The 27,988-nt window shown below is 45.3% G+C and overlaps 3 protein-coding genes across 7 annotated transcripts in view; 2 read left to right on the forward strand and 1 right to left on the reverse strand.

Moving 5' to 3' along the window:
• Positions 1 to 1,562: 1,562 nt before the first annotated feature.
• cldn2 (claudin 2) lies at positions 1,563 to 5,467 on the forward strand. Of its 2 annotated transcripts, none has more exons than XM_015961936.3 (3): positions 1,563 to 1,770; positions 2,672 to 3,251; positions 3,572 to 5,467. In XM_015961936.3, the coding sequence occupies exon 3, from the start codon at positions 3,580 to 3,582 to the stop codon at positions 4,399 to 4,401; it is 822 nt and encodes a 273-aa protein (XP_015817422.3). In that variant the 5' UTR covers positions 1,563 to 1,770; positions 2,672 to 3,251; positions 3,572 to 3,579; the 3' UTR covers positions 4,402 to 5,467. The 2 variants fall into 2 exon arrangements, with proteins under 2 accessions (XP_015817422.3, XP_015817421.3); XM_015961935.3 differs by having other exon boundaries at positions 1,567 to 1,770; positions 2,672 to 3,247.
• A 2,206-nt stretch (positions 5,468 to 7,673) lies between these two features.
• Positions 7,674 to 16,850, reverse strand: rbm41 (RNA binding motif protein 41). Of its 3 annotated transcripts, none has more exons than XM_015961939.3 (8): positions 16,730 to 16,850; positions 16,227 to 16,310; positions 15,304 to 15,420; positions 13,823 to 14,024; positions 13,508 to 13,712; positions 10,009 to 10,454; positions 9,788 to 9,935; positions 7,674 to 9,588 (listed from the first exon to the last, which is right to left on the reverse strand). In XM_015961939.3, exons 2-8 carry the CDS (start codon positions 16,232 to 16,234, stop codon positions 9,398 to 9,400), a joined length of 1,317 nt encoding a protein of 438 aa, XP_015817425.3. In that variant the 5' UTR covers positions 16,235 to 16,310; positions 16,730 to 16,850; the 3' UTR covers positions 7,674 to 9,397. The 3 variants fall into 3 exon arrangements, with proteins under 3 accessions (XP_015817425.3, XP_015817423.3, XP_015817424.3); XM_015961937.3 differs by having other exon boundaries at positions 16,674 to 16,835; XM_015961938.3 differs by having other exon boundaries at positions 10,009 to 10,442; positions 16,674 to 16,832.
• Positions 16,851 to 16,876: 26 nt separating this feature from the next.
• Positions 16,877 to 27,988, forward strand: part of klf8 (Kruppel like factor 8) — a 105,430-nt gene continuing 94,318 nt past the window's right edge. For both annotated transcript variants that reach the window (XM_015961941.3, XM_070555950.1), the window contains exon 1: positions 16,877 to 17,254. In XM_015961941.3, coding sequence (XP_015817427.1) covers positions 17,228 to 17,254 — 27 coding nt within the window. In that variant the 5' untranslated portion in view covers positions 16,877 to 17,227. The remainder of the gene's footprint in view (positions 17,255 to 27,988) is intronic.

Here is a 27,988-nt window from a genome sequence, read left to right on the forward strand (position 1 = left end):
CAGATTAAGATGAGGATGTCTCACTTAGATCGTTGTAGCTGGTTTCATCATCACCCAGTTACCCATTAGTGGAGTGGACCCAAGCTTTGGCGTGCGTTCTTTCTACCATGCTGCTCTGTTTACAACTGGCTTGCAGCGACCAACAATACGCTCTTGCGCATGCGCAGCTGTCTTGGCAAGTTCTCGTTACGAAGGACAGGTACCGAAACGAGGCACCGTTTGAAATGACATGAATCGGTGCTCAGTCGGTACTGTGGAATTCGGTCAGTACCTTATGTGACAGTGTGAGCGTCCTGTCACAGTGTCCCGATTGATCATGCGCCCTGGCTACTTGGGCAAGGGGATGTCCCTTTGGCTGACTGGTTAGAGCGTATGACTCTCACCTGGGAGTCTGGGGATCGAATCCCGCCTGGGCCCTCGTTTCTCCACCTTGCCACACTTAAAAAGTACCGAATTTGGTACCCATCCCTAGCAAACTCATTCTGGCTTTAGATCAGAGGTCTCATTTATCAAACATTGCTAGAGTCCTTACTAAAACCGTACTTAAGCTCAGCAAAAAAAATGTACTCACGCCAAGCAGGTTTGTGATCTATCAAACATGGAGGACGCACAGCTGCACGCAATCTCCGCTTTGTAAATCTGAGACTATCTAGAAAGGTTCTCAGGTGCTTTTTGATCACATCCCGCCATCACCACGCCCACTTACTGCCATAAATGGTCAATGCAAAGTGCCTTGTGGACCTCATGCACATACATAAGCCGGCTCGTTGTTGCGCTCCGCCATTAACCGCAGATCAAGGAGGCGCTATTTCACCGAAGCAGAGATTGAGGTACCTGTGGGCGAGGTGGAGAAATGAAAGGAAGTGCTGTTGCCAAACAAATAAGAGAAAATCGACGGAGTGGCACAGCGGTGCTGAAGCCGTCAATGTTGTGAGTTCTTCAGAGAGATCTGTGGCGGATACAAAAAAAAAGGTCCAATTGGGATTTGGTCCATGGACTCTTGAGTGAGAGTCACACACACTAACCAGTCAGCCAAACAGTCATCTCCCTTGGTAAAGTAGCCAGGGCGCATGATTAATCGGGTCACAGTGACAGAACGCTCACACTGTCAGACGCATGACATCCTGTCCAGATCTGCCCCCCCCCCCCCCTGCTGATTGGACGTACGTCTCCCACTTATTTTGCTTAATGAATTATTATTAATGAGGGCTGCATGGTGGCGCAGTTGATAACATTGCTGCAAGAAAGTTGCAGGTTCAAATCCTAGCTGCAGCCTATCTGTGTGGAGTTAGCGTGTTCTCTCCACGCATGCACAGATCAGATGATTCAAGCTCCACCCAGCATCTCAGAGCCCCATCGTGCACGTATCACCAGTGATATTTTCGGTCTTTCTGGAGCGACACAAGCACAAGTGTTGTCCACCAGGCTGCTGCAACATGACAACAAAGGGTCACAAGCTGACCTGAGCGGCTCGTTAATATGCAGCGTGTCTAAATAATGCCCCTCTGTGGTTTCTAATAAAGGCTCAGTGTTTCAGGGTGCGTGGACGTTGCTCTCTCAGTCCGCTTTGTGGAGGAAGTGGCTGGATTACACTCTAATCCCATTATGATGCTGCAGCCCCGTGAGGCCCGCCTGGACAGATCAGCACCCGATGGCTGGATCAGCTGCAACCCGGCGATTTTAATGATTTAGACTAATTGAAATGACCTGATGGTTTAGATGATGCTGACCAACGAGGGAGGACGAGCTTCACCTTCTGACCCCGGCTTGGTACGTCTTATTTTTATTTTTGAGATTAAAAATAAATTTATTGATATCATCAGTCTTAAAATGGACAAGCCAACACTTATATGAAAAACTGAAGCTTGCCAAGTCTGGTGTCAGCTAAAGGGAGCTGTAACTTCTCCCTGCAGCACTTCTGTACGCAGCCAGGGAAGAAAATCAAATTAAACTCACAGAAATTATCATTTAATCCTAAAAAGCTATTTTATTTGTACATTTGTGGACATTTTAATAATCCAGTGTTTTATATAACAGGTGTTTCTATAGATGTCAAAAAAACATAAGAATGTTTAACTGTATAAATGCCCAAAATGGATTTAATAGTAATAATAATTATACATTTCTCATAATTTGGCTGAAGAATCTGAACTAAATGTAATAAATATTTCACAGAATTAACAAAAAAAATACACAAATTAAAGCTTAAATAAAAGTTTTTTTAATAAAAACAAATATTTTAATTTAAATGTTCAGTTTGAAATACTTTACTGGTCCTGTTGAACTTGACGGAATCACAACCACTGATTTGAATGGGATCTCTTTGGATGGTAGATTAGTTGCCATTTGGTCACATTTAGGCAAAAAAAAAAACTCAAATGTGGGATCATTTTTCTGCATTTCTGTTTATGATTGAAGATGTGAGAATGATGTTTGGAAGACATATGGGTTAATGGACCGGTGACACGTTTAGATTGGGTCAATCGTTATGTTTACTGATAGTCATCAGCCAGTGACAGGAAAATCAACACAAGCAGCTTCTCTCTGCATGAGAGCTGAAGATGCACCAGGAGCTGGAAGTCCATCTGTCCGGAAAAAGAAGATCTAAACATACATTAAACTGTAACTTGTCCATCTAAAATGAAATCCTGAACCTGTCTTTATCTCATAGGTGGCCACTGACCTTTCTGGAACAAAGGTCTGCTTTCTGGAGAAATGACAGATGAGAAAATGATTAACCTGGCTGGTGGTGGGAATGTGTGTCACCATCAGAGCGGTGTTTTGTGTACGTGACAGCAGGTGAAGGTCTGAAGGACACACGCTGGACTTTTAAACAAAGACAGCGAAGCATCCGACCCACAGAGATGAGAGACGGAAAATCAGCCGGCAGGGTTTCCTTGTTTTGATTTATTCATTTTCTAAGTGGATCACCTGCAACAAGCACTTCATCAAACTCAGAGGTCTGCATTTCTTCCATCGACGGCATTAGTCCTAAAAGTATTTGTTTGGCTCTCAGAGTCTGATCGTGCAGCAGCGACTCAACAGCTGCCACTATGTTCGAGGCAGAGGGAGCAGGCAGAGTCTGACTGGACCAGAAGAAAATTTGGTACCGGGGGAAAACCGCCAGTGACTGCAGCCGTCATCCTCCTCCTCTGCAGCTAAAACTTCGGCTCCTGCAGCAAAAGGAACATTATCGAGTCTTTGACTCCAACTCCATCATCCGGCTCTTCTCTAAACTGCAGGATCTGTAGGTAACACGTAACATTTTTGAGGTTTTAAGACTTAGGAAGGTGTTTGAATGCTCAAAAGAAGACGTAAAAGTTTATGGATTAATCCAAACTATTGTAAAACTTTTAGATTTGTCTAAACTGGATACGTTTTATTTAGCTCCAAAAGCTTACAAAGCAGCAGTTTGGACTGTTTTGGGGAAGTTATGCTTGAAAAAGTAGCTTTAAAAAAAAGTCTCCCACAAATTTATGTTAACGTTAGGATTAAACTGAATATAATTCATAAACCAGGTTAAATTATTTTTCTCAATCCGTCTCCCGGTCTGCTGTCTCTCCCGTTACAGTCACTGTCATGGCATCAGCAGCAGTGGAGCTGATGGGCTTCTTCCTGGGCCTTCTGGGGATGCTGGGAACATTGGTCGCCACGGTGCTGCCATACTGGCAAATATCTGCACACATCGGCTCCAACATTGTGACGGTGGTGGCCAACATGAGGGGCCTGTGGATGGAGTGCGTCTACCAGAGCACGGGGGCCTTCCAGTGTGAGACCTACAACTCCATGCTGGCGCTGCCCTCCGACCTGCAGGCCTCTCGCGCCCTCATGGTCATCTCTGTGGTGTTGTCCGTCCTGGCCGTCACCATGTCAACCCTGGGGATGCAGTGCACGCTTTGCCTGGAGGGCTCAGGTGCGGTTAAGAGTCGCGTGGCAGGTACCGGTGGGGGGCTGTTTCTGGCGGCAGGCTTGTTCTCTCTTGTTCCCGTGGCGTGGACCACGCACGAGGTGGTCCAGACTTTTTACAGCCCCAACATTCCAGCAGGCATGAAGTACGAGATTGGGGAGTGTCTGTACCTCGGCCTGGCCTCGGCTCTCATCTCCATGCTGGGCGGGGGGATGCTGAGCGTGTCTTGCTGGGAGGAGCAGGAGGGTGGCCGCGAGAGACGAAACGCTGGGGGATATCCATACCCAGCAGGAGTTGGGATGTCCGGCACCGCGGCACGAACAACCTCACAGACCTACAGAAACCCCACGCTGCAGGTGGGGGGGGTGAACATAGCCAGCAGGCTGCAGCCGCTGGTCCGCAGCACCAGTGGCAGCACAGGGTCGGGAGCCCATGGGGGCCCGGGAACTAAGAAGCCTACAGCAGCAGGATATGACATCACTGGATATGTTTAACTTTATTTTAGCACTCCTTCAGATGAGACGTAAATGAAGCTTCAATTATGGGATGTTTTGACCTTTAACTTGCAGACCCATCATTTTATTTGTATTGAGTTTAATCCATTGACGGTTGTAGGGGCGGGGCCGCAGGGTCATTGGCCCCTGAATTGCCCTTGTCCAGTCATTAATCGGTCCTTGCAATTCCGAGTCCAACCCCTAGAGGCACTAAAGAGTCAAACAGGAACTACCAGCATGAAATCTTGTGTAAGGAGGTCTGTCTAAGGCCCTGTCCACACGTAGCCGGGGATCTGCCAAAACGTAGATATTTTTCTACGTTTTGGCCTGTCATCCACACGAAAACGAAGTTTTTTCACACAAAAATCTGCGTTTTCTCCGTTTTGGGTGTGTGCGTGTGGACAGACAAAACCGGAGTTTTAAGGTCCGCAACATCACTTTCCGCGACAAAAAAATGCTGACATCACGTGTGCGACCTGTGTTTACACTAGCCGGCATCATGGAAGCCCTCAGAGCTGCGCTCTGTCACTACCCGATCCATCAATTGTCCAAGCGCTTTTTGCTTGTTTGTTTTTGCAAGCGGAATTACTGCTCCTTGCGGAAGATCACAGACGAAGGACGAGGTTAAGAACGGGGGAAGTACTGCCGCCTACAGGTCTGGCATGTCCTTAACAACGTATTTTTCCGGGTATGTGTGGACAGTTTTTCTTTTAAACGCGGTGGTGTGGATGCAAGTTTTTGGAGGGGTGGATATTCGTTTTCAAAAAACCTGGCTACGTGTGGACTGGGCCTAATACTCTGCCCCTTACTGACCCCCCGAAGTTCCGCCACTGGTTTAAAAGTGCCGTTGGCTCTGCTTTCTCTGATTTTCTTATTTAAGCTCCAGATTTAGCACCAGCCTGCTTTGGTGTTTTTGAACATCACCAATAGACATTAATAATGCTTGCAGAGCTCAGTCTGGCCTCTACTTAAAGAGACAGTGTGCAGTTTTTACCATCACTCTCTGGAAATATGCATGGAAATGTTGTTGAAAATGAATTAAATGATGCCCAGTTGTGGAAAAATATTGGAAGCTTCATAGCATATTACCATAAAATCGTGTCTAATATACATGGGGGCGGGTCCAAGTCTCTGGGCAACGCCATGTTTCCTTGTACGGGAGCCCGTGAGGACAAAATGCATTTACTGATTTATAACAAACGTTTTACATCATTACCTCTTCACTCGTTGCCAGGGATGAAAGGGAGTCTATGTGTCATTTGGCTGGAGGTTGCGCTCCCAGAGATTTTTTACCCTAATGGCCATCCGTTGGTACGGCCTTACTCCAACACAAAGATACTGCTCGCTTGTAATGACTCAGGTTTGTACTGGCCCCCTATCGCCAGGGAAAATTAACATTGTCCCTTTAAAAAAAGTCACATGTAATCCAGCTGCTAACCATCCAGCTGTTTCTCAACTTTCCCACCTGGTCACTGGTTTCTCTGAGCCCTAAGCCCTTCCCCCAGCTCCAGCTCTTGGCTGGTCTTTTGTCTTTTTTTTTTACCACCTTGACAGATTTCATTTGTTTAAAGTACTTCATTTCATGTCTGCGTCTGCTCGGTCCTGCAAACTGATATTTGTTTTACTGACTTTGGCGAGAAAACCTCCCTGTGTCCAAGGACTCTCCTGAAGCTCCAGAAACAGCATTTATGTTGTGTGAAAGTATAGCGGCTGACACTCACACACGTGTTTTTTGTGTGTGAATGGGAAAAAGATCGCAGCCCTGACCTGAATGCAAACAGCAGATGGACACAAACAGACAAAAACAAACAGAAGCCTCACTTTAATCCAATCGATGGCTCAAGGTGGTCAAATGGGTCGGCCCAGAAACACTGAACTGTACAGATGTTTGTGCAGTTTAAGTTTTAAAAGCCGCTTTAAAATCCTTTCATGCAGAAATTCTAAATTCTTAAATAAGAGTAAACGCGTTTCATATTTTGTCCTTATATAAGTAAACATATTCCAGCTAAGCGGCAGCCATCTCTTATAAAAGTGGAAGGAAAAACCAGCTTGGGTTGAGAGAAAACAACCAGAAGAGAGAATCACCGGCAGACCCAGAGCTGTGGGAAAGCGCAACACAATCTCAACATGAGAACAAAGTCAACACTCAGCGTTTTCAGATCCAAATGTGCAGCAGAGAGAAGAAAATATCATTTCTATAGTGCCTCAAGATAAAAAATCATGAGGCGCTTCATAAAAACAAAAAAAAAATGTAAAAATATAAAAAAGAATTTAGATTATTAAAAATATATTTAAAATGAGCAAAAAATAGACAATTGTGATTTAAAAATATGTAAAGAGAGAGAGTGAACAGGAAAGAGGGAAATCAGTGGATCCTGAGGAAGGTGGAATAGGTGGGGAGAGCAGAACAAGGAGAGGGTGATGAAGGTCACACCAAAGCTTGAACAGGTGAGTCTTCAGCTGCTTTTTAAAGGAGACCACTGAGTCCACTGATCTCAGGCTCAGGGGGAGAGAGTTCCAGAGTCTGGGGGCCACAGCAGCAGATGATCTGTCACCTTTGACCCGTAAGGTTGGTTTATGCTTGACGCGTCTGCGAGGTTCGCACGGCTCCGCGCGGCGAAATTGCGTCATTTTAATAACCACGCCCCTCCACACGGCCCAAACTTTCCGCACTGCACACCTAGGAAATTTTCTAACCACGCGGACGGTCGGACACAGAAAAACACGGCGGACTGGCAAGAACTAGTATGGCAGAGTTTGGTAAATACAGACGTGTGTACGATTCAGCTCTCAGAGATCACCGTGATCAACATGTTGTTAATAATTCTTGAGGAGAAATAGCTCGCACTGTCGGAAAAGACGAGGACGCTGTTTAAAATGCTGGAATGCCATGTTGTAAACAACAGTCATTTCTACTTCTACTATGGTGTAGTGTTGGAAGCATGCTGTAGAGCTCCATGCTGCCCCCTACAGTTTGGGAGAATATTGGCTCACTGCAGAGACAAGCCGCATGAACCATAAACGCTGCAAGTTGTGAAGCGCGTTCCATCCACGAGCCGCATCACCAAGCAGAAAGTGAATGCGTCAAGCATAAACCAAGCTTTAGCCTGGTGCTGCACAACCAGTAGGCTTTGATCATTGGACCTCAGGGACCTGCTGGGGGTGTAGGGACTGAGATGATCAACAATGTAAAATGGTGCTTGTCCATGTAAGGCCCTATAGTTCAGAACCAGGATGTGCCGGCTTGTTTACATACACGAGAGACACGAGCGTTCCTTTTACTGATGTTTAATGCGGTCTTGCATCTTCTTTATCTTTACACCACATGAACACTGTATAACTGATGAAAAAGCATAAATCATGTACAAATTAACAAGTTATTTGCCTTAAGTTTGCTAACATACAGTTTTTAAATAAAGAATAAACAAACCACTTTGGCCTGCTAGTAGACAAAACGGTAGACTTGAAAACATTTAACTTAACTTCTTCTCAAATGTTCTTAAATGGCACAAATTGTCCGTGCGCATCAATAAAATCTCAGAAGCTATGAGACAGGAAGTGACGTCACAGCACTCTTAAACACACCTTATCAAAATAAACAAATTCAAAATTACTCAAATACAAAAAATTATTAACTCTGTGCACCTGTAAATGCTACGAAATGTATTGAAAACATGAAAAATAATACTTTAAATAAACTTTCTAGGGCATTAACAAAATCACAGTGCCATCTTGTGGTGAATATTTGAACAAAAAAGTTGCTTCAACTGTATTTACACAGGATCCTGAAATGAACCCTGAAGTTGACTGGCAGCCAGTGAAGCTGGAGGAGAAGCGGGGTGATGTGGGTGTGTTTGGAGGACTTGGTCAGAAGCCGAGCACAGGCGTTCTGAACCACCTGTAGACGGTTCAGGGAGGTTCTGCTCAGACACGTGAAAAGAGAGTTACAGTAGTCTAAGCGTGAGGAGATGAGGGTGTGGAGAACTGTCTCAAGTTCAGAGTGGGACAGAATGGGACTCAGCTTAGCAACGTTCCTGAGATGGAAGAAGGAAGAGCGAACAAGAGAACTTTTAGAGAAATTCAAACGAATGGACATTAGTGCAAAATAAACAAGGTATAAAAGCTCGAAACATTTGACGGCAAATGTATTAACAACAAAATCCTCCTTATTAGTTTGCTTCGTTTCACCAGATTATGACATCTAGTTTTATTTTTTTGTAAACCACAAACGCACCCGTGTGGACTTCAGCTGCAGGATGACGTCTATCAGTTAGCACAACCAAAGCAGCCATGTCTGAGTTCATTCTGGGTGTAGACGTGGGCAGCAGCAGTAACAGCCCAGTCCAAAGCTTTGGCTGCGAGTTCGACTCCCCCTACAGCTGCTGATATAAACAACAACAGCAGCATAGAGGCGAGACACTCGCACAACACTCCACTTTACCGTGAACGCTTCTTTGACGCTCAGGTGTGTGCAGGCGAAACAGCAGGATGCAGGTGTCATGTCCTGTGTCCCCGCCTCCACAGTCCCTTCCACATTTCCTTCTTCTTTGTGGCGTTATGGCGGCTATGAAGCAACGTTGAGGCGCGTTGCCGCCACCTACTGATCAGGAGTGTGGACTGGCACTTCTAACTCGCTAAAGCCTGCTCCCCGCTCCTGTGCTTCCTTGCAACGTTCCACACCGCTCCAATGCACTTGTCCACGTTTTCTCCCTCCTCCCAGGTGTCCTCGTGTTCGCTGTCCCTTCAGATTCTGGTTATTTCTCAACTACTTCCATTCTCACACTCTACTGAATTGACCCACGTGACTGTCAGGTTGATGTGTGAGTGTGTGTGTGTGTGCTTGTTTGTGTGTCTCTGCCATGGGCTGGCATCTGTCCAGGGTGTACCCTGTTTGACCGGAGACTGCTGGAGATGGGTGTCAGCCCCCCCCCGCCCGCGACCCTGTGTGGATAAGCGGGTTTAGATGATGGATGGATGGATACTTCAGTGATGTGAATCATTTGAACCCGATTAAGAGTGACATCTGCTGGCCAGACTTCAGCACAGCATCAGCACCGTCTCTTTCCACGCTTCCTTCTCCTTGTTTTTCCACTTCCTGACGTTCATGTCCAAACTCAACCACCAAAGGCTTCCCTAGCAACCGGTATCCATGGACCAACTGTAATGCATTCTGGGCCGTTTCTGCGTCTGTCGAAAAAGAAACCGCCGAGGTTACATTCATTTAATTATCAAAGTAAACAGGATCACTTGTTTCCTCGTTTAAATGTTTTAGTTCTCAAGTTTTAAGTCACGTGGATTAAAAACTTGAATTTTTACGTTTAAAAGAACTTCATTTAGATCCGTTTCTGTGGTCGTTACGTTTTACCTTTGAGAACCACGTCCTCACCTGGCAGCGTGATGAAAGCCTGACCCTTCATCCTTCCTGTCAGCAGCCGGTAAAGCACCGGAGCCTCGCTCTTCCGCTCAAATCTGGAGAACAGCGCCACCAGCTGGGCTACGGACGCCTGCCGGCTCAAGTTCTTCACACACAGAACCTGTGAGAGGAGGTGGATCAGGTTTAGGTTCATACAGCTGAAACACACAGGTTAGGTAACAAACTGCTGGAACCTTGGAAGGTTTTCCTGGACGGTAGTTCCTGAACCTCGGGATGCTCAGGATCTCCTCCTCGGGTGCGCGGCTGTTCAGGATTTCTTCCTCTGGAATCATTTCGATCTCCCCGCTGATGGCGAGCTGTGCTCCTGACCTTGCCCCTGCCGCTCCACACAGGCGCCCGATTGGCTGGTTTAGATTTATCGGTACTAGTCGCTGCGGCTGTAACTTGTTCTCGTCCTGCTGCTCTGAGGCGTCTCGCTGCAGATCCGACTGATGGTGAGAAGACTCTGTAGGTTGTAGACTGCTGGAGTTCTGGGAGCTTTGTGATTGGACGGTTTCAGAGCTGCATGTTGGTCCTGTTTGTTTCTGACAGGTGAGGATGTCTCTGTAGAGAGGACCCATGGGGTCAGAGGAGGACGCCTCCTGCTGTCCATCTACATCGTCTTCATCTGGAACAGAAACTAAAACTTTTCTTTCATATTTCTCCACCTCCTACCAACAATCTATCAGCTGACACTAGGGCTGCTCGATTATGGCAAAAACAATAATCACGATTATGGTGACTGAAATTGAGATCTCGATTATTTAGGACGATTTTTCAATTTATGTTGATTTTATTTGTTTTATTCAGTCATAAAATTGCTCAGGGCACAATCAGGACAAAAAGAAATAAGAAACAAGATGATCACTAAAATAACTCCTGATTCCCAGTATAAAAAGACCAATATGCTCATAGTCTACGACCCAAGGGCTATAGACCTTGGTTTAACTCATTTAAGTCTAACCAGTACAGACCCAAATACCAATATCTTGCAAATACTGACAGCAAGAATTATACAGTGGCATTTATAACAAATAAATGCAAATAAATTGATGTTCACAAAATGTTGCATAACATTTATTTAGACATGTCAAGGTGCTGTAGGAGAGTGCACTAGCACCGTGTCCTCAGAGAGATTAGTTATTATTTATCAGCGTGAGGAACTTATTTCTACCTTATTTATAAACTATTTATTTACAAGTCGTCCATCAGTTAATGTAATAATTGTCCCAATCACAGCTGCACCCCCACCCCCCAACCCGGTCTCAGCAATCAGGGCAAGCTGCACGTGTGTTTAGCACGCCGCACATTTAGCCGTTTTTAGTGGCTCAGGAGTCCGCAGGTGCGGTGTGTGTGTCACTCACTCTGGTTACTCCAACAGAGCCGGCTCTGAGAGCGATTTCTTTAGCGACCGACACATCACTACATCATTCCCTTTCCTAATGTCCTGAAGAACGGTCCGGAGCGCAGGCGGAGTGTTTAGCTAACCTGCAAGAAATGTCAACAACAGTTATCCAGAAAGTAGCTAAGGGTTACCAGAGATGTTTGTGAGGTGATCGCTAGGTACTTTTAAGATTTAAAAAGTCAAGACGGGGGTCTGAAAAGCTGTTGGAAATAGCGTCAGAGTCGCCAAGTTGGCAACACTGTGGGAGGAGCGCTTCATTTGCAACTCAGGGCAGCGCAAGTGGGAGGAGCAAATAATCGGCTTGTTTTGTTTTTATAATCGTTCAAAACTCAGATCGTAATCGTGATTAAAATTCGATTAATTGAGCAGCCCTAACTGACACCTTTGCCTCATTCTTCACTGACAAAGTGGCAGCTATAAGCAGTTTACTCAACTGGCCCCTCCAGAGCATTCGCTACCACAAACTCCTTCTAGCCCAACCATCTCAAGCCCTACTGCTTCATTTTCCTTTTTCCCCTCTCACTGAGGACTGTGTGTCCAAGCTTCTCACGTGCAGCCGCCCTACTACATGCCCCCTCTACCCCATTCCGACTAAGCTGCTCTAAGCTATTGCTCCTACAGTAGCCGCAGCAGTCACACATGTGATCAACGCTTCACTGACATCCGATACATTTCCCACCTCTCCCAAGCATGCTCAGGTTAAACCGCTGCTAAAAAACCATCTCTTCCTCCAAATCATGTGGAGAACTACCGACCTATCTCTCTCCTCCCTTTTCTGTCCAAAATCATGGAAAGGGTGGCTTTCAAGCAGATCACAGAATGCCTCTCACAAAACCGTCTGCTTGACCCTTACCAATCTGGGTTCAGAAAGGGCCACTCCACTAAAACTGCTCTGTTAGCAGTGACAGAATCCTTTAAAGAAGCTAGAGCGACAGGCAAATCCTCAGTGCTTATCCTGCTCGACTTATCAGCTGCATTTGCCACTCTCTACCATGGGCATCACAGAGAAAGCACACGCCTGGTTTGAATCATACCTCACAGGACGATCATTCAGTGTTTCTTGGCTTGGACAGTCCTCTACCGTGCACCATCTTGCCACAGGAGTCCCCCAGGGCTCTGTACTAGGACCTCTTCTCTTTACCATATACACCACCTCACTGGGTGAGATCATTCGATCACATGGCTTCTCCTACCACTGCTATGCAGACGACACCCAGCTCTGTCAGTCATTTCCACCGGACGACCACACTGTCTCTGCACGAATATCAAACTGTCTCTCTGACATATCAAAATGGATTAAATCCTACTATCTCCAACTCAACCTCTCTAAAACTGATCTACTTGTCATCCCAGCAAAACCATCCATTCAGCACAATATCTCAATCCAAAATGACTTCCTATCTCTGGCTCCTTCAAAGGCAGTTCGAAATCTGGGTGTTGTGATTGATGAACACCTGACCTTTAAAGATCATGTTGCCTCTGTTGCCCGTTCATGCCGCTTTGCGCTGTATAACATACGAAAGATCAGGCCATACCTAACACAACATGCCACCCAGCTCCTGGTGCAATTTACTGTCATCTCCCGCCTCGATTACTGCAACGCCCTTCTAACTGGTCTTCCAGCCTGTACGGTGAGACCTCTTCAAATGGTCCAGAACGCAGCGGCGCGTCTGGTCTTCAATCAGCCAAAAAGAGCACACGTCACCCCTCTGTTCATTGAGCTCCACTGGCTACCGCTAGCAGCACGCATCAAATTCAAATTGCTAACACTAGCATACAAAGTCCGAGATGGTACAGCTCCCATCTACCTGAATCCTCTTGCAAAGGCTTACGTCTCGGCCCGGCTGCTCCGGTCATCACAGGATCGTCGGCTAGCAGTGCCTCCACCACGCTCAGGACAATCCAGACTCTTCTCATGCATCGTTCCACAAATGTGGAATGACCTACCAAGCACTACCAGAACAGGAGCTTCCTTTTCAATTTTCAAGAAACTCCTGAAGACCCTGCTCTTCAGAGAGCATCTTCTTAACTAGCACCCTCCCTGCACCCGTCCCCTCTCTACCATCCACTCCTTTGTTCCCTCCTCTCCATGACTGATGTCAAGTTGTTGTTGTTATTGTTGTTGTTAGCCTCAAGGGCAACATGCCGATTATCACTTGTAAGTCGCTTTGGACAAAAGCGTCTGCTAATACATAAACATAAACATATCTCCATAAACACAGTAGCAAAAGAAAAAAGAAGGAACAGCCTCATGTGGAGGTCTGTTCGGTTCCTAAAGAGCTTCACACCTCGGTGGTAGAGCGCGGAGAGGAAACCCTGGCGGTCGCTCCCCTGAAACAGCGCTCGTTCAATCTCCATCTCACGGCGCGACAGTAGGCAGCTGGCGGCGAAGCGCTGAGGGCGGGACAGCAGTTCCGCCCTGGCGTCCATCTTGTCTCTGATGACTTGGAGACGCTGCTGCCTGGCATCTGGAGCTGGACACACACCGCGGGACTGAGCAGGCAAAATGGAGGGGTTTGTTTAGCATGCATCACTTAAGAGTTTCTGTAACTCACATTTTTGTATAATTTTGTACAGAAATGTATATTTTCTGGAAGTTTTACCTTCTCTGCTGCCTCTGAAGCGTCTCTGCTCCGCCACAGCTGGATTTCAGCCTCCGTGAGGCCCAGCTCTCTCAGCCGGGCCAGCTCCTGCTCTCCATCCTGCAGAGCCTGAAACTGGGAGAGGCTCCTCACTCCGGCCGCCTGCTCGCCGAACGGCCGATAGAGCGCCGCAGGGGCGAAGCACTGCCTCTTGGCTACGCATCTGTAAGACCAAGCGGACTTCAGGGTGATGTTTACTGTCTGGTGTTGTCAGACTCAGAAAGCAGCTGCAGGGAAAAACCAGACTCCCAGCTTTACAGCCGAGTGACCTGAATGTCCCCTCGGATGTTTTACAAGAATAAACGACTCCGAGTGATTGTGCAGCTCGGAGGGTTGAGTGTAATTAAAACTTCCAGGCTGCTCTGCTGGAAGCTGGAGGTAACAGACCCAAGATTTGGATGGAAGAATTTATCTGAAGCTTCCAATAGAAACAAGAAGAGTCTAAATGTTTTTACCATAGCGTCTCGCTCGGGGAATAAAGCAGCGGCTACGGCTTTGGCGCTAAAACCGGACTAATACAAACCAGGAAATCTCTATGAATAAAAACAGAAGTGTATTTAAACTATTTACGACCACTGTGACGTTGTTCACATGCATCTGCTTTGGAGCTGACCCTGCTGTGACTAGCTGTCTGGTCAAAACTAATCTCATCTTCTCCCAGCTGAGGCTGTTCCCGGAGCCATCTACAGCAGGTATTATTTGCTGCTTGAGCCATCCTAACACATGCAGAACTACTTAAACTTCTTCTCTTAGATCTTGTCCCTTCAGACGTCTCCACAGCCAATCATCTGTCTCATCTTCTGGATCCTCTCCCTTAACATCCTCTTTCATCACATACATAGATCTGATTGCTGATTTGCCTCTCAGCCTCCTTCTGTCTCTCCTCTGGATGTGTCCAGACCATCTCAGTCTGTCCTCTCTGACCTTATCGCCAAAACATCTAACATGAGCCGTCTCTCTGATGGACTCCTTCCTGATCTTATCCATCCTTCTAACTCTCCAAGAGAACCTCAACCTCCAGGTCTGTCCTCCTGGACACCGTCTCTAAACCGGACAAGATGGCTGCTCTCACTTATGTCTTCTACATCTGAAACCCTTTTATCACACCTGACACTTTTCTCCACCCATTTCAACCTGCTTCACCATCTCTTTCCACACTCTCTGTTGCGTCGGACCGTAAACCCCAAGTCCTCAAAGTCCTTCTTTACTTCCACTTCCTGTAATGTCACCATTCCACTTGTGTCCCTCTTATTTCAACACACATAATTTGACTTTTTTCCTCTCTTTTACAGTACATATCTTCATCTCTCTAGCATTTCCGCTACCTGCACCCTACTCTATGCCATCTGCAAACATCAAAGTCCGTAGAGACTCCTGTCTGACATCATCATGGGAACTCTTATGGTTGCATTTATGTTTATGAAGTGAAGTGACAGACAAACCGATCGATGTCGACGTCTGTGTGGAGCTGCTGCAGCAAGAGGCTGTGCAGCTGCCGCTGGCCCTCCGTCTCCTGCTCCTCCAGCAGCGGGCCTTCCTCACACACTCGCCGAGTCACTCTGACAGATTCAACACAAGCACATCAGTCCGGCGCACAACTAATGTTTTATCACCATAACATCTAGGCTATTCGATCAATTTAAAGCAATTTCTTTTCAGCAAAATGTGAATAATTATAAAACACGTGACACTAAGTTCAATAGGGAAATGTTATTGATGATCAGATGGGATGGAAAAACTGTGTATGCCTTTGTGTACATGTTATAATTTGTTGTGTTTTACACACACACACACACACACACACACACACACACACACACACACACACACACACACACACACACACACACACACACACACACAGAGTGTGTGCGTATATGTATGAATAACAAACATTTTCAATTTGATTCAGATGAAGTTTTCAATAAATAGCATCTGGATAAAACCAGTTTAACACTTCCAGCTTATTTTAGCATATTTTATCTGTTTCGTTGCCAAATAGGCTACAGTCACAATGCTAAAATGTTGCTTATCGTGTGTTTCTGTTATATTTTGGCCTAAAACTTGTGAGACTGTTATTTAAAACATTTGAACTCTGTGGTCAGAACAGAAATCCGTTATGAAGCGGAAGGTCACTACTAAGCAAAAGATACAAATGCTTAAAAACAGTAGCAAAACATGTAGCTGCTACATGCTAACGTTAGCCTGGCTAGCTGTTACGATCTCCATGACAACAGTCATACGGCGAGTCAAAGCCAAGCCAGCGTTTTCCTCCCAAAATGTAAGTTAAAAAAAAACCCCACTAACTTCTATTTATATCCAACATGTCACGGAAGTGATTAGTATGATAAACCCTGTTGTTTACCTCCGCATGCTTCCCGTTAAGACGTTCAGTTCCGGTATGCACTTGTGGGTAATGTAGTTTATCAGAGAAGGGAACAACACGGTCCTGGAAAATAAATAAGTACTTATGTAAGGGAATTTAGAGACGTAGAACAAAAACAGGTGTTTTCATTAGATAAAATACTAGAATAGTACGAGAAACCTTCCTAGTTATATCACAAAACAGTATTTTTGAGTGGAAATAAGTCCCAACAGGCCTTTTTTATGTTGTTCTGAAAAAACCGCACAAGGAAATGAAGTGCAAAAGAATCCTGGCCTGCGCCACACCCGGCTTTATCGCTGAGGGTGTGACTGTAAGCGTGTCTTTCATTAGAGATGAGCAGCACAGGTAATCCTACACAGCCTCACACACCCTCTCCACCCTCAATTAGCTCTCTTGGCTGACGTCAGGGTACTTTGTGTTCATCACCTGAAAAGCTGCAGCAGCTTGAATTATGAGGATGCACGAACTTGGTGGATATTCACCCCCCACTCCTCTTGCGTTTGCGTGAGACCGAGCTCCAGCTCCCGGCCGTCGGCTGCCCGGCGCCGCGCCGCTCCGCTTGGTTCCTCTGCAGGGCTGCGCAGCTCCTGACTGACAGAGAGATGAGGGGTGGGGACGCAGGGTGGGGTCACAAGCAGGGAGAGGCGGAGGAGGAAAAGGCAGAGAGAGAGAGCCCAGCCCTTGAATTCACGGCAACAACAAGCAGACACAGAGAGGGAGAGACGCGCAGAGACTGGCCGTGTTTTTGGGGGGAACCAGGGAGCCCGTCGACGCTGCGGACATGAACTGAAAAGACACACTGGAAGAGGCAGGGACCGAGTTCCTATATCCCGAAAATTGCCCGTAAAGGTGGAAAAAACCAGCCCCCTCCACACCCTCCTCTCTCCCCTCTGACAGTTCAGATAGTGCTACACCCAAAGCCCCGATCGACCCCTCCTGCTGCTCCACCCCTCCGCCGCCGCACCGCTCTGGCAACCGAGATGCACACGGAGACCCGTAACAAGACAGTAAGTGCTGCTTATTGGCTTTGCCCTGGTCGGCGGAAAGACGGGAGTCATCTACCTGTGTGGGTGGTCTGCCCGTGCGCAAGCAGGGGGGACAATGTCAGCCTGACATGCGCCAAATGCGCGTGTCAGAGAAGCTGCGTGACGGACAAGTGCATCCTTTCAGGCGCTTTAGTGCTGGGGGAGTTTTGTAACAGCGACCTCATTGCAAGTGCATCATGTCCTGTCATTTCCACGCGTAACACGGAAGGTTCTGCGTCTCTCTCTCTCTCTCTCTCTCTCTCTCTCTCTCTCTCTCTCTCTCTCTCTGTGCGTGTGTGTGTGTGTTGGTAGTTCAGGTTCAGTTTTAAATGCTGAAAACTCGGGGAGGAAACGGAAGGCAGCTGCTGCAGCTTGCAAGGCACCATCTTAGCTTTTAAAGGGCCAGCGCTCTCTCTCTCCGAACACGTTATCACACAGCGATGGGAAGCAGCCAGGTGCTCTGCCTCCAGGTGCTCGGTGTGCCGGTGATCGCCCTGGACCCTTCAATGAAACACGTGACTGCTGAAGCTGTTTGGGTGTCACCTAGAGGCAGGCGGTGCACTCCAAGTGCCAGAGGATGGAAGACCCAGAGGTCTTGCTGATGGTTTACTGGTAAATGATAGAAAATAATTATCCGTGTCACCTTCCATCGTCAGAGCCGTGTCCAGGACTTTTAAAATGGGGTGGCCCATGTGGGGCACTTGTTTATTCATGGGTGGCACCAATGGTTATGCATATTTATTTATTTACACAAATCCTTTTATTTATTTACTTTCTAGTGAATTTTTGAGTTTCAAATTGCACAATCACCATTTTTTTTCCCTCTTTGTCTTCTACTTTTGTGGTGGTTAGCAAGTCACTTCTTGTGGCATGACTGCCACCAACTGGAGTTGAGTGGGACTCTAAATACTATGTATGTGAATATGAAAAAATATTAAATACTAGTAATACTACATACCTAGGCTAGAAAACAAGGTTAAAGGTGCATGCAACCACACTATTTTGGAGTTTACAACCCAAGCCTTTTGTTGACAATGTAAAGTAAATTTAAACTGGAACTTAGTGGGGTGGCACCTGGGGTGGCCAGTCAGATTCTAAGGGTGGCATGTGCTACCCCAGGCCACTCCCTGGACACACCCCTGTCCATCGTGCATGCCAGAGATGTAAACCAAAATTATCTTACGTTTTAATCCAATCTTAGCAATTATGTTCATCTCATGCAAAACCACAACACCTAGCATCAGCTACAAGCCCTTGGAGAATGTGTTGGGAATGACTCTCAGCCACGACCACATCAAATTTTACTTCTCTACCTGCACAAATGACAGTTACACTCATTTTTGTATTAAAAGATTGAAATTAGCGTTGGCAGCCATCTTTAATGGGAGTCAGTCAGCTCTGCAAAGGGCGGAAGCATCACTACAAACAGTTAGTCATCTACAGGCCTTACACCGAGGTGAGGGGGAGCATAAGGCAACATGGCAGCACTCCTAATGGCACATTTTGGCTTTGTTTTTCAACAGCAGAAGGTGGAGATGTTGCGCTCCTGTTTTCTACATCAGTGGTTGATAGCAGCAAGCGTGTGTAACATTGTGATGCAGACAAAACGATGCTGCATCAAGTTTAAAATGTATTTTATGAATAGTGAATAATAAAGCAGCAGTGAGAAATGTAGAAAGGTGGAACATTAACGTCCAGGGACAGGACCATTTATGGGGAGCACACAACAGAGACACAAGGCAGTGCATCGATGATGGTTTCATCGTTGCGTCGCAGCCCTCTGAACTGAATCACGAAGAGCCTAGGGATTCCCGTCCCTAGTTATGGTCAGTGTCTCTTTTTGTTAGGCTAAGTTAGCCAGAAAGTGAATTGTTTATCTCATGTTTGTATCGCTACAAGTATTAGCATCACATAGCCAATTTGTTAATACTTTATTAAGCTGAAGCTTTAAAACTGAGTCCCTTCTGCTGTGTTGCTCTTAAAAGTTCTCGTTTGAAAACTTGTAATAATAACAACAACAACAATATAATATTTCTTTCTTTTGAAATAAGGTCCTCAACTTTAAGCTTCACATGCAGGATGAGCATGAAGATGGTCTTTACCATTCACCTGCATTAGCTGAAGAAAAAAAATACATGGTTCAGATAAAGCCATCTTTTATACGTCACGGGGGAAATTAGCATGAATGTGGCCACGCTCACTGCGGCTTGTGACCGCCCACAGGAAGTAGAGAGCAGAGTTGTCTGGGCTAGAAGCTAACCATTAGCAATAACAACTTCACAACATGGCGTAACACATTTAAGCCTGTTTCATGCTTCTCCGTCAGCTCCGCAAGGGACAGACGCGCACGGATTGACGGAAGCGTTTTGCTCTCATGCTTCTCCGTCTCCTGGGGAGTGTTGCAAAGCAATTCCCCGGCAGGACAACAGAGGACGTAGCGCTGTTCTGTGGTATCCTGTCATGTATCGGTCCAAGATAGTGTGTTTATATTGTGTTTTTTGTGTATATAAGAGACTTTTAACACGGACATATTTGTCTCTCATCCTCCTCCACCTCTTCATGCTCTCGCCACCTCTAAACCCACGTTTCCTGTCATTTCCGTCCACAAATAAAACGCTTGCTGTGCATCTTTTCACTCCTCCAGTCACGGGGAATTAAACATTCATGTTTTTAGAGTTTTATTGCGCGATGTATTCTTCAAGCTTCTCCGTGTCTGCCGCTTGTTATCCTCGGCTCTCTTTATGTTTTTGAGGGCACAATGGCGGCGCTGTAAACAACAGCGGTGCCCTGACCAATCACAAGCTTGCATTGTCTGTCTCGACTGACGGATGTTTAGAAAAGAGAGCTCGACTCCGTCCGTCCTTGCGGAGCTCTCCAGCAGGCACGCAAGGACGTTGCGTGTCTCCGCGATGACGCAGACGGTGAAGCATGAATCAGGCTTTAGACTCGTGTCATTTGTGGAGTTGAAACATTTTTGCATTTTCTACCGAATAAGGAAGAGTGAACAAAGGCAGCAAAAGAGTCATGTTGCTATTAGCCAATCAGAATTGAGATGCTATCATGAATATTAACGAGTAGGACTCGCAATCCCGCCCCTCCTCACTCCTCCGATAAACTCCTACCCCCGAAACAGAATCACCGGAGTGTTTTTCGGACAGAAAATGACTCACAAGTCATTCATTCATCCTAGAAACCACAGCAGATTTATTAAATGAACAAGTGAATGCAACCTTTATTGTTTTAGGGAAATGATCTGCAGCTAAATTAGACACCCTGAAGACATCAGTTTACTAGGTAAATAATAAAATGGAAGTTGTAAAGTTTCTGTAAACCTCGATGCAGAACTGAAGCACGGCCGTTTCAGGTTCATGCCCATTACCTTAATTATCTGTGATACCTTTCAAAAAAATAAGCATGAAAATGTAAAACTGGAGCTTACAAGCTGTCTGTTTAATCATGAATTCATATACTTTGCAATTTGCACACTCATAAACACCAAAGTTCTTGCTTTGTGTCTGATTTTTTTCAAAAGTAAATTGAAATATGTAAATCTCAAGGCCCTTTTGATGCCTACCCACTGGACGTTAGTTCTGTTTGATGAAACAGCTTTAGATTTAATATGGGATGAACGTTAAAAATGACCTTTTCTTGGCTTCTTGAGCCATTTATATGTCATGTTTGGGAAGTGCTGCGTTTCCTTCCGTTTGAGGAAAAGTTTGTAGACTGGAATCAGGAAACAAGGCTCAGAGAGACGAAGGCAGCTAGGGGGAAGTGTAGTTTTACAAACATTTCTCTGAGGCACGAGCTGCTGTGGACGGTGGGTGGCCTCCTTTCAGCCGTGTGTCTTCTGGCTGGAAGTGGAAAAGTGATCTCCTTTCTATTATATTACTCATTTTAATTAAACTGTTGCTTTGTTATTCATCAGGTCATCAGCTTTTCACTGCTTGTGTAAAATTTGTGTGAATAGCTGAAGTATTTTAAACTTGAGGGCAAACTTGTAACTTATTTGCTAAATGAGGGTCTTTTAGCAGAAAGTGGGTCTGCCTTGTGACCAGAGAGGAGTTCAGAAGAAGGTTCAGAGAAGGACGTCAGCTTTCACTACCTCTGGCATGAAAAACTGCACACGAGTCTCCAGCGCTCCGCCCGCCTAATACAGTAAATCTGTAGGAACTTGCAGCCTCTGTTGAACCTAATCAGCAAGATTTTAGTGAGTTTGAAAAGTGCTAATAGAGCACTTACGTAAGTTCTGTGTGATTGCACAGTTCTTGCATGTCTTGGCTATTTCTTTTACATGTTTAAAACAAAAGTCTAAAAAGGCCCCATTGGGATGATTTTCTGACATTTTTCCTATAAAATGTATTTTTGCACTTTAGTTTGAAAGGCAGAACTCCCGTCGGGTCTGACGCACAGAGATAATACCTCACTTCCTGTGTGGCAGCTGGTTTCCGCTCATTCACGGCTCCGGCTGTAACAAGACACCTGTCCGTAACAGTGAAAACACATTTGTTTGTGCTCTAGTTCTACTTTAGCGTTCATGCGAGCTCCATCAGGAACTCACAGATTAGGAATTTATTTAAAACCCATAAACTGATACTTTTACATCAGCAGATCACAAGCCTTCATTAAATACGCCTCTAGGACCACAAATCAATCAATCAATCAAAGCTTTATTTATAAAGCGCCTTCCACGACCCTGTCGGGAAGCCCAAAGCGCTGAACACGGTACATGAGAAATGTGAAACACGATGAATAAATTGATAATAAAAGCAATTCAAATAGTGCAAAGAAGTAAAAACATTAAAGTAGAAACAAATGGGTAAAACAAGGGATAAAGAGACCAATGAAAGCAGGGAAATAAAACAACATAGAAGAGGGCCGAACTCAAACACAGTCAGGGAACGCCAGGCGGAGGAGGTGGGTTTTTAGGCAACTCTTAAACACTGGCAGAGATGGGGACAGCCTGACTGAGGGTGGCAACTGGCTCCAGAGTAACGGTGCTAGGACTGAGAAAGCCCGGTCCCCACGAGTACGACACCTAGAACGAGGGACAGCGAGCAGGCCTTGGTCAGAGGAGCACAGAGCGCGTGATGGCGAATGTCTGTTCAGGAGTGTGGCTAGATAGGGGGGGAGCACCACCCTGGAAGAAATTGTTAAAGACGAGGAGTTTAAAGTGTGAACGATAACAGAACGGAAGCCAGTGCAGGGAGGCCAGTACCGGACTGATGTGGTCCCGTTTCCTGGTCCCAGTCAGGAACCTGGCTGCGCTGTTCTGCACAACCTGTAGGCGGCGCAGTGACCGTCAAGTCATCAGCATATAGCCTTAAATGAAAACAAACAGAACTTTATATAAGTCAAATGAATTCCTAATGTTTTAATGAATCCTGAAGCTGATAAAATCCTCATAAATGAACATTTTGGACATTTAAATCTAATGTTTTTAGGCTAATATGCGTTAAAATTGTGCAACGGTTCTAACTGGTTATTTGAAAAGAAACAAAAATGTAGTTTTTGCATCTTTTGACGATGATTTCAGAATAATGTGTCTGTCCACACAAAGCAGGTTTAATTAGGGACTAATTGGTGACAAATACGGAAAACACAACGTTTTCCTAGGAGTCCCACTTTTTATCTACAAATGTAACTTATACAAGAAAGGCCAGGGCCCGCGGGAAATGAGAAGTACTGAGTAGAAATTTTCTGGTGAACATTTGGTCACCAGTCGCTCCTAATGCCGCATTTCTTGCCCTCGTTTAGTCATGAGAGCTAAATCCAGAATAGTTCTAGATTCACATGATGATTCTGGAAGGTCTGAAAGGAAACTTCTGGTCTAAACTCTTTGAACATCTTCAAAATTTCAGCAACATGAGGTCCACAAGGCCCTGCAAGGGTATAGAGACCCGTCATGAACATTAGGCTTTATTATCAGAAAATTAGGTAAAGCAAACATTTTAAATTTCTTTCCTTCCATCTCTCATCAGGTCGGGTTTTGCTTTTGTTTGTTGGAAAGTGAAGGTAATGGATACGGGCACACTGAGCATGCTCCGTGGTTTATTTATGTGGATCAGCTGGGATGTAAGCATGAGCAGGGTCGGCTGTACACTCCTTATCTGCACAGTGAGAATCACTCAAGGACAAAGTCTGCATTTTTAAAAATGTGTGTAAAAGTGAGAGGGATGGATGTCCCGCCGGAGGAAATGATTAACCGCCCTGAACAAAGTTTTATCTCTCAGGCTCTCATACAGATTGCTGTTCTGTAATAAATGTTTTCCTGTAGGATAAAAGGAGTAAACACACATCATTTAAAGGTCAACTTTACTCATTCTTAAAACATTTAGGAATGAATGCCTTGTAAGTCGTTCTCTGGGGAAAAAAGCTCAAATGCGCCTGTTTTAGGACGTAAAAGTCAGCTGGAGCAAAAGTAGCTTCAGATGATAGGATCTTGAGTCTTACTTCCTGATATTTGGACGTCTCTCCTCTGATTGGCTAACAGCAACACGACTCTACCACTGACTGTTTGCTCTGCAACGTTGATGTTTTAGCTCCACATATAACTCAAGCCTGGAAGAGTTCTGCTGTGTGGTGGAGTTGCTAATGCTATCAGTTAGCTTCTACTAGCAGGTACATTTGCTGCTGTTTCCTGGAGGCTAAACCAACTACAGCCTTCGCCGTTGTGAGTCAAGATGGGTGAGCCCATGAATGTTAGTGACAGGGTGACGTAGATCTGTCAGGATTTTCGTAACCATCTATTTTTTTTATCAGAAGCTAACATAGGAAATAGGGGTAGAAGACTGTTTTCATGTTCATCCAGCATGTTAAACTCAGAGTAACTGATCGTTGTCAAAAATAATAAGTAAAAAGGGGTTTTTCAGTGAACCTGCTGTTTAATAGAACTAATACATTACTTTAAATGACTCCTTTATGGTTTTTCTGTAAGAGTTTCACTTAATGCCACATTTTCTCTTTGGATTTAGCATCTGCACAAGTCATTCCCCCATTCACACACACACACACACACACACACACACACATTCACACCCTGGTTGTGATGAGCTACACTGTAGCCACAGCTGCCCAGGGGCACTCTGACAGAGGCGAGTCTGCCGCACACCACCGGTTCACCACCAGGCGAGGTGGGAAAAGTGTCTTGCCCAAGGACACAACGACAATCTGAGAGGGGCTCGAACCTGCAACCTTCCAATTTTGGGCCGAGCACTTAACTCCTGCGCCACCGTCGCCCCAATAAAAATAGTAAATATTTATTTGTTTATTTGATTAATATCCAAATGAATTAAGATTTCATACTCATTATTTTCAAATAAGTAAATAAAATGTATTTAGGCTAATAACGAGTAAAACAACAGAATTGTGATAATTATCGTCCTTTGAGATAAATCTGCATCTGAACTGAACAAAGATCTGGGGCAGCATTAGTTCAGGAGGTGGAGTGGGTTGCCTCATGATCGGAGGGTCACGGGTTCGATTCCAGCTCCGCCAGGGGTATTCTGCTGTTGTGTCCTTGGGCAAGACACTTCACCCAACTTGCCTGTGTTGGTGGTGGTCAGAGGGGCCGACGGCGCCAAATGGCAGCCACGCCTCTTTCAGACCGCCCCAGGGCGGCTGTGGCTACGTAGTAGCTCACCATCACTGGCAGTGTGAATGTGAGAGTGCATTAAAGCGTCTTTGAGTGTCCTAAACAAGCGTTATATAAGTTTGATTATTATTATTAAGATCAGAGACTGATATCGACCCTCAGAGCTGGCTCTGCTCCATGTAGCTGAAACTGGTTGAACCATCATAAAGTTGTTTGTAACTCAAAACAAAAGTCTCACCTTGAAAGTGTCCCGTAATGGTCCTTCAGCACCTAGAATGAGAAGTTTTTCTTATTTGTTTCCATCGATATTGTTGAGCTATTTGTGTTCTGGGCGAAGAACGTGAGACGTTGGTTGATGGGAAGCTCTGAGAGTCTCCAGGGGTGATTTTTGTGATTTAAAGCCACCTGTGACCTGCAGATTAGGAGGCTTTTGCTTTGCTGTCTAAGATGGTGCTCGTGTTCTCCAGGTGGTGAAGATGAGCCTGAGCTAACCATCTATTGAATTCTCTGTTAGAGATTTATAGCAGCACAGTGAGCCTCAGCTGCTTGATAACCAACTTTAATAATCCGTTCTTGTCATTTCCCTTGACTGCGTCCTCGTGCGTAGACTTGTTTCCTCGCTGAGGCTCGGAGGGAGCGTGCACACGTATCCGGCCGAGTGGCTGACTGGTGAGTTTGCCAGCTGTGTTGTTGTGTTTCAGAGGCAGGGGAAATCATTGAGAGAGAGGTTAAGCCAACTCAGTGAGAGAAACGACGTAGGTGCATTTGAGCCGCGGCGAGGGCCATCGTGGTTGTCCGCTGTCGTTGTTTTGGTTGGGGTCATCCAGGCACCGAATCATTAGAATAACAGGAAGCAGACCCGAGGAGAAAACCTGGTAAATGTCAACGGAGATGAATGAAGCGGCACGAGGAGGATGTTTCACTTTGTTTTACAAAACTAAATTCTCACTAAAGAAAACTCTGACCGGATGTTGCGCAATAAGACTTCACAAATTCTTAGAATGTGTGAGAAAGAAATAAAAACCGGAATACGGACATTTCATTCAGGTGAGTCCGCACTGATGGAAGAAACAGGACAGTTCGGTAAATTTCTTTGAACATCTCAGGCCCTGTCCACTCGTAGCCGGGGATCTGCCAAAACGTCGATATTCTTCTACATTTTGGCCTGTCATCCACACGAAAACGGAGTTTTTTTCACACGAAAACGGATCTTTTTAAAAACTCCGGCCAAAGTGAAGATCTGCGTTTTCTCCGTTTTGGGTGTCTGCGTCTGGACAGACAAACCCGGAGTTTAAGGTCCGCAACGTCACTTTCCGCGACAAAAAAATGCTGACATCACGTGTGCGACCTGTGTTTACACTAGCCGACAGCATGGATGCCCTCAGAGCTGCACTCGCTTTATCAATTGTCCAAGCGCTTTTTGCCTGTTTGTTTTTGCAAGCGGAATTACTGCTCCTTGCGGAAGACCACAGACGAAGGACGAGGTTAAGAACGGGGGAAGTACTGCCGCCTACAGGTCTGGCATGTCCTTAACAACGTATTTATCCGGGTACGTGTGGACAGAGTTTTTTTTTTTTTAACGAGGTGGTGTGGATGCAAGTTTTTGGAGGGGCGGATATTCGTTTTTAAAAAACCCGGCTACGTGTGGACTAGGCCTCAGGTGTGTTCTTGCTGTGTCGTATCTCTAATTCCATGCTGTAGTTCTTTTTTTAAAACACAGAGCAGTTTTGTTCACCTGTTTTCCCGCAGTTCGGTAAATTTCCAGGTGTTGCAGGAAAATTAGGAGATTGTGCATAATGCACACACCTAATGGCTTATTTGTTCCCAGCATCGTTCCAGAAGTGCACCAGTTTGTTTATCATTGCTTTAATCCTGGCAGTGGAGAGGCACAGCATTAAAACGCAGTCCTTCCCACTAGAGACCATAAATGTACTGAAAAACTAGTTGAACTTGGTCTTCAAGGAAATGTGCAAAAAAAATCAACCGAAACCTTTTGCTGCAGGGATGTGTATTGTTGAAATTCTGGCGATACGATACACGTCACGATACAGGGGAGACGATACGATCAAGATATATTGCAATACATTCAGTCAGACGTTACAAGCAATTTTTTAAACTGAATTTATTGTAAGAATGTTCAATAAACTGTCCAAACTGATACGTAACATGTTTAACATGAGGTATCTGACCCATGATGGAGGGATTTACATTTTAAATGGTGGAAACAAAACCCGTTGCACACTGCTGCCAACTAGCGGGTGGCGATTGAATTGCACAAAACGAAAAGAAAATACACAAATGTTTGCATGTAAATTCTTTCAAAGATTAGATACACGGCTTTTGAATATCGATGTAATAATCGCAGGAAAAAAATCACGATATATTGCCATATCGATATTTTCTTACTTCCCTATTTTGCTGTCTGTTGGAAATCATAACAATGGTTACATATGATCACATTTTCTGTTCGTCTAGCTTCATTCTGTCTTATTCATCTTTAATTACTGCATGAATTTGTCAACTAAAACTCACTTTATGAAAAGTTTATCACCTATGTGCCGTAGTCATAATTGCCCCATGTTGACCTGGCACGGGTAGTTCACCAGTTCCTCCTTGTCTTCCCAGTTGGAGGGAACAATAACAGTAAATTCTTCTAGACGAGGAACTGAAGTTCTTGGTGTTTTTAGTGTTTTTTTCTTCCGTATTTGCTGGGCTGTCTTCATGCTGGCCTGCCCCAGGCTTTAGAGCTTTTTATAGACACGCATCCCTGTTTATGTGGTGAAGACAGAATGAAGAAGAGGAGGCTGATTCCATCATCACGATAGTAAAATCTAAGCTTGGATACCGACAGTGGATTCAGAATTTACAGCTGGAGCTTTTCTAGAGCTGCTTCCTGTTGAGTTGCTGTTCTGTTAATAATCCCAGAGCCAAAAGGACGTAAAACACTCAATCTGCTGCATTTAAAATAAAAACTCTAAACATTTGGAACCGTTTTCTTCTAGTTTTAGGGTTTAGATAATCAACCAGGTGCAAGTGGGACCCAGTTTTAGTTGTGGTTTGAAGCATGGTTACGACATGCAAAAGCTGCAGCCGAATGAGTAGATGCTTGCTGTAGCGCTCACTTG

Source organism: Nothobranchius furzeri, chromosome 10 (genome assembly GCF_043380555.1).
Source record: "Nothobranchius furzeri strain GRZ-AD chromosome 10, NfurGRZ-RIMD1, whole genome shotgun sequence".
Classification (NCBI taxonomy): domain Eukaryota; kingdom Metazoa; phylum Chordata; class Actinopteri; order Cyprinodontiformes; family Nothobranchiidae; genus Nothobranchius; species Nothobranchius furzeri.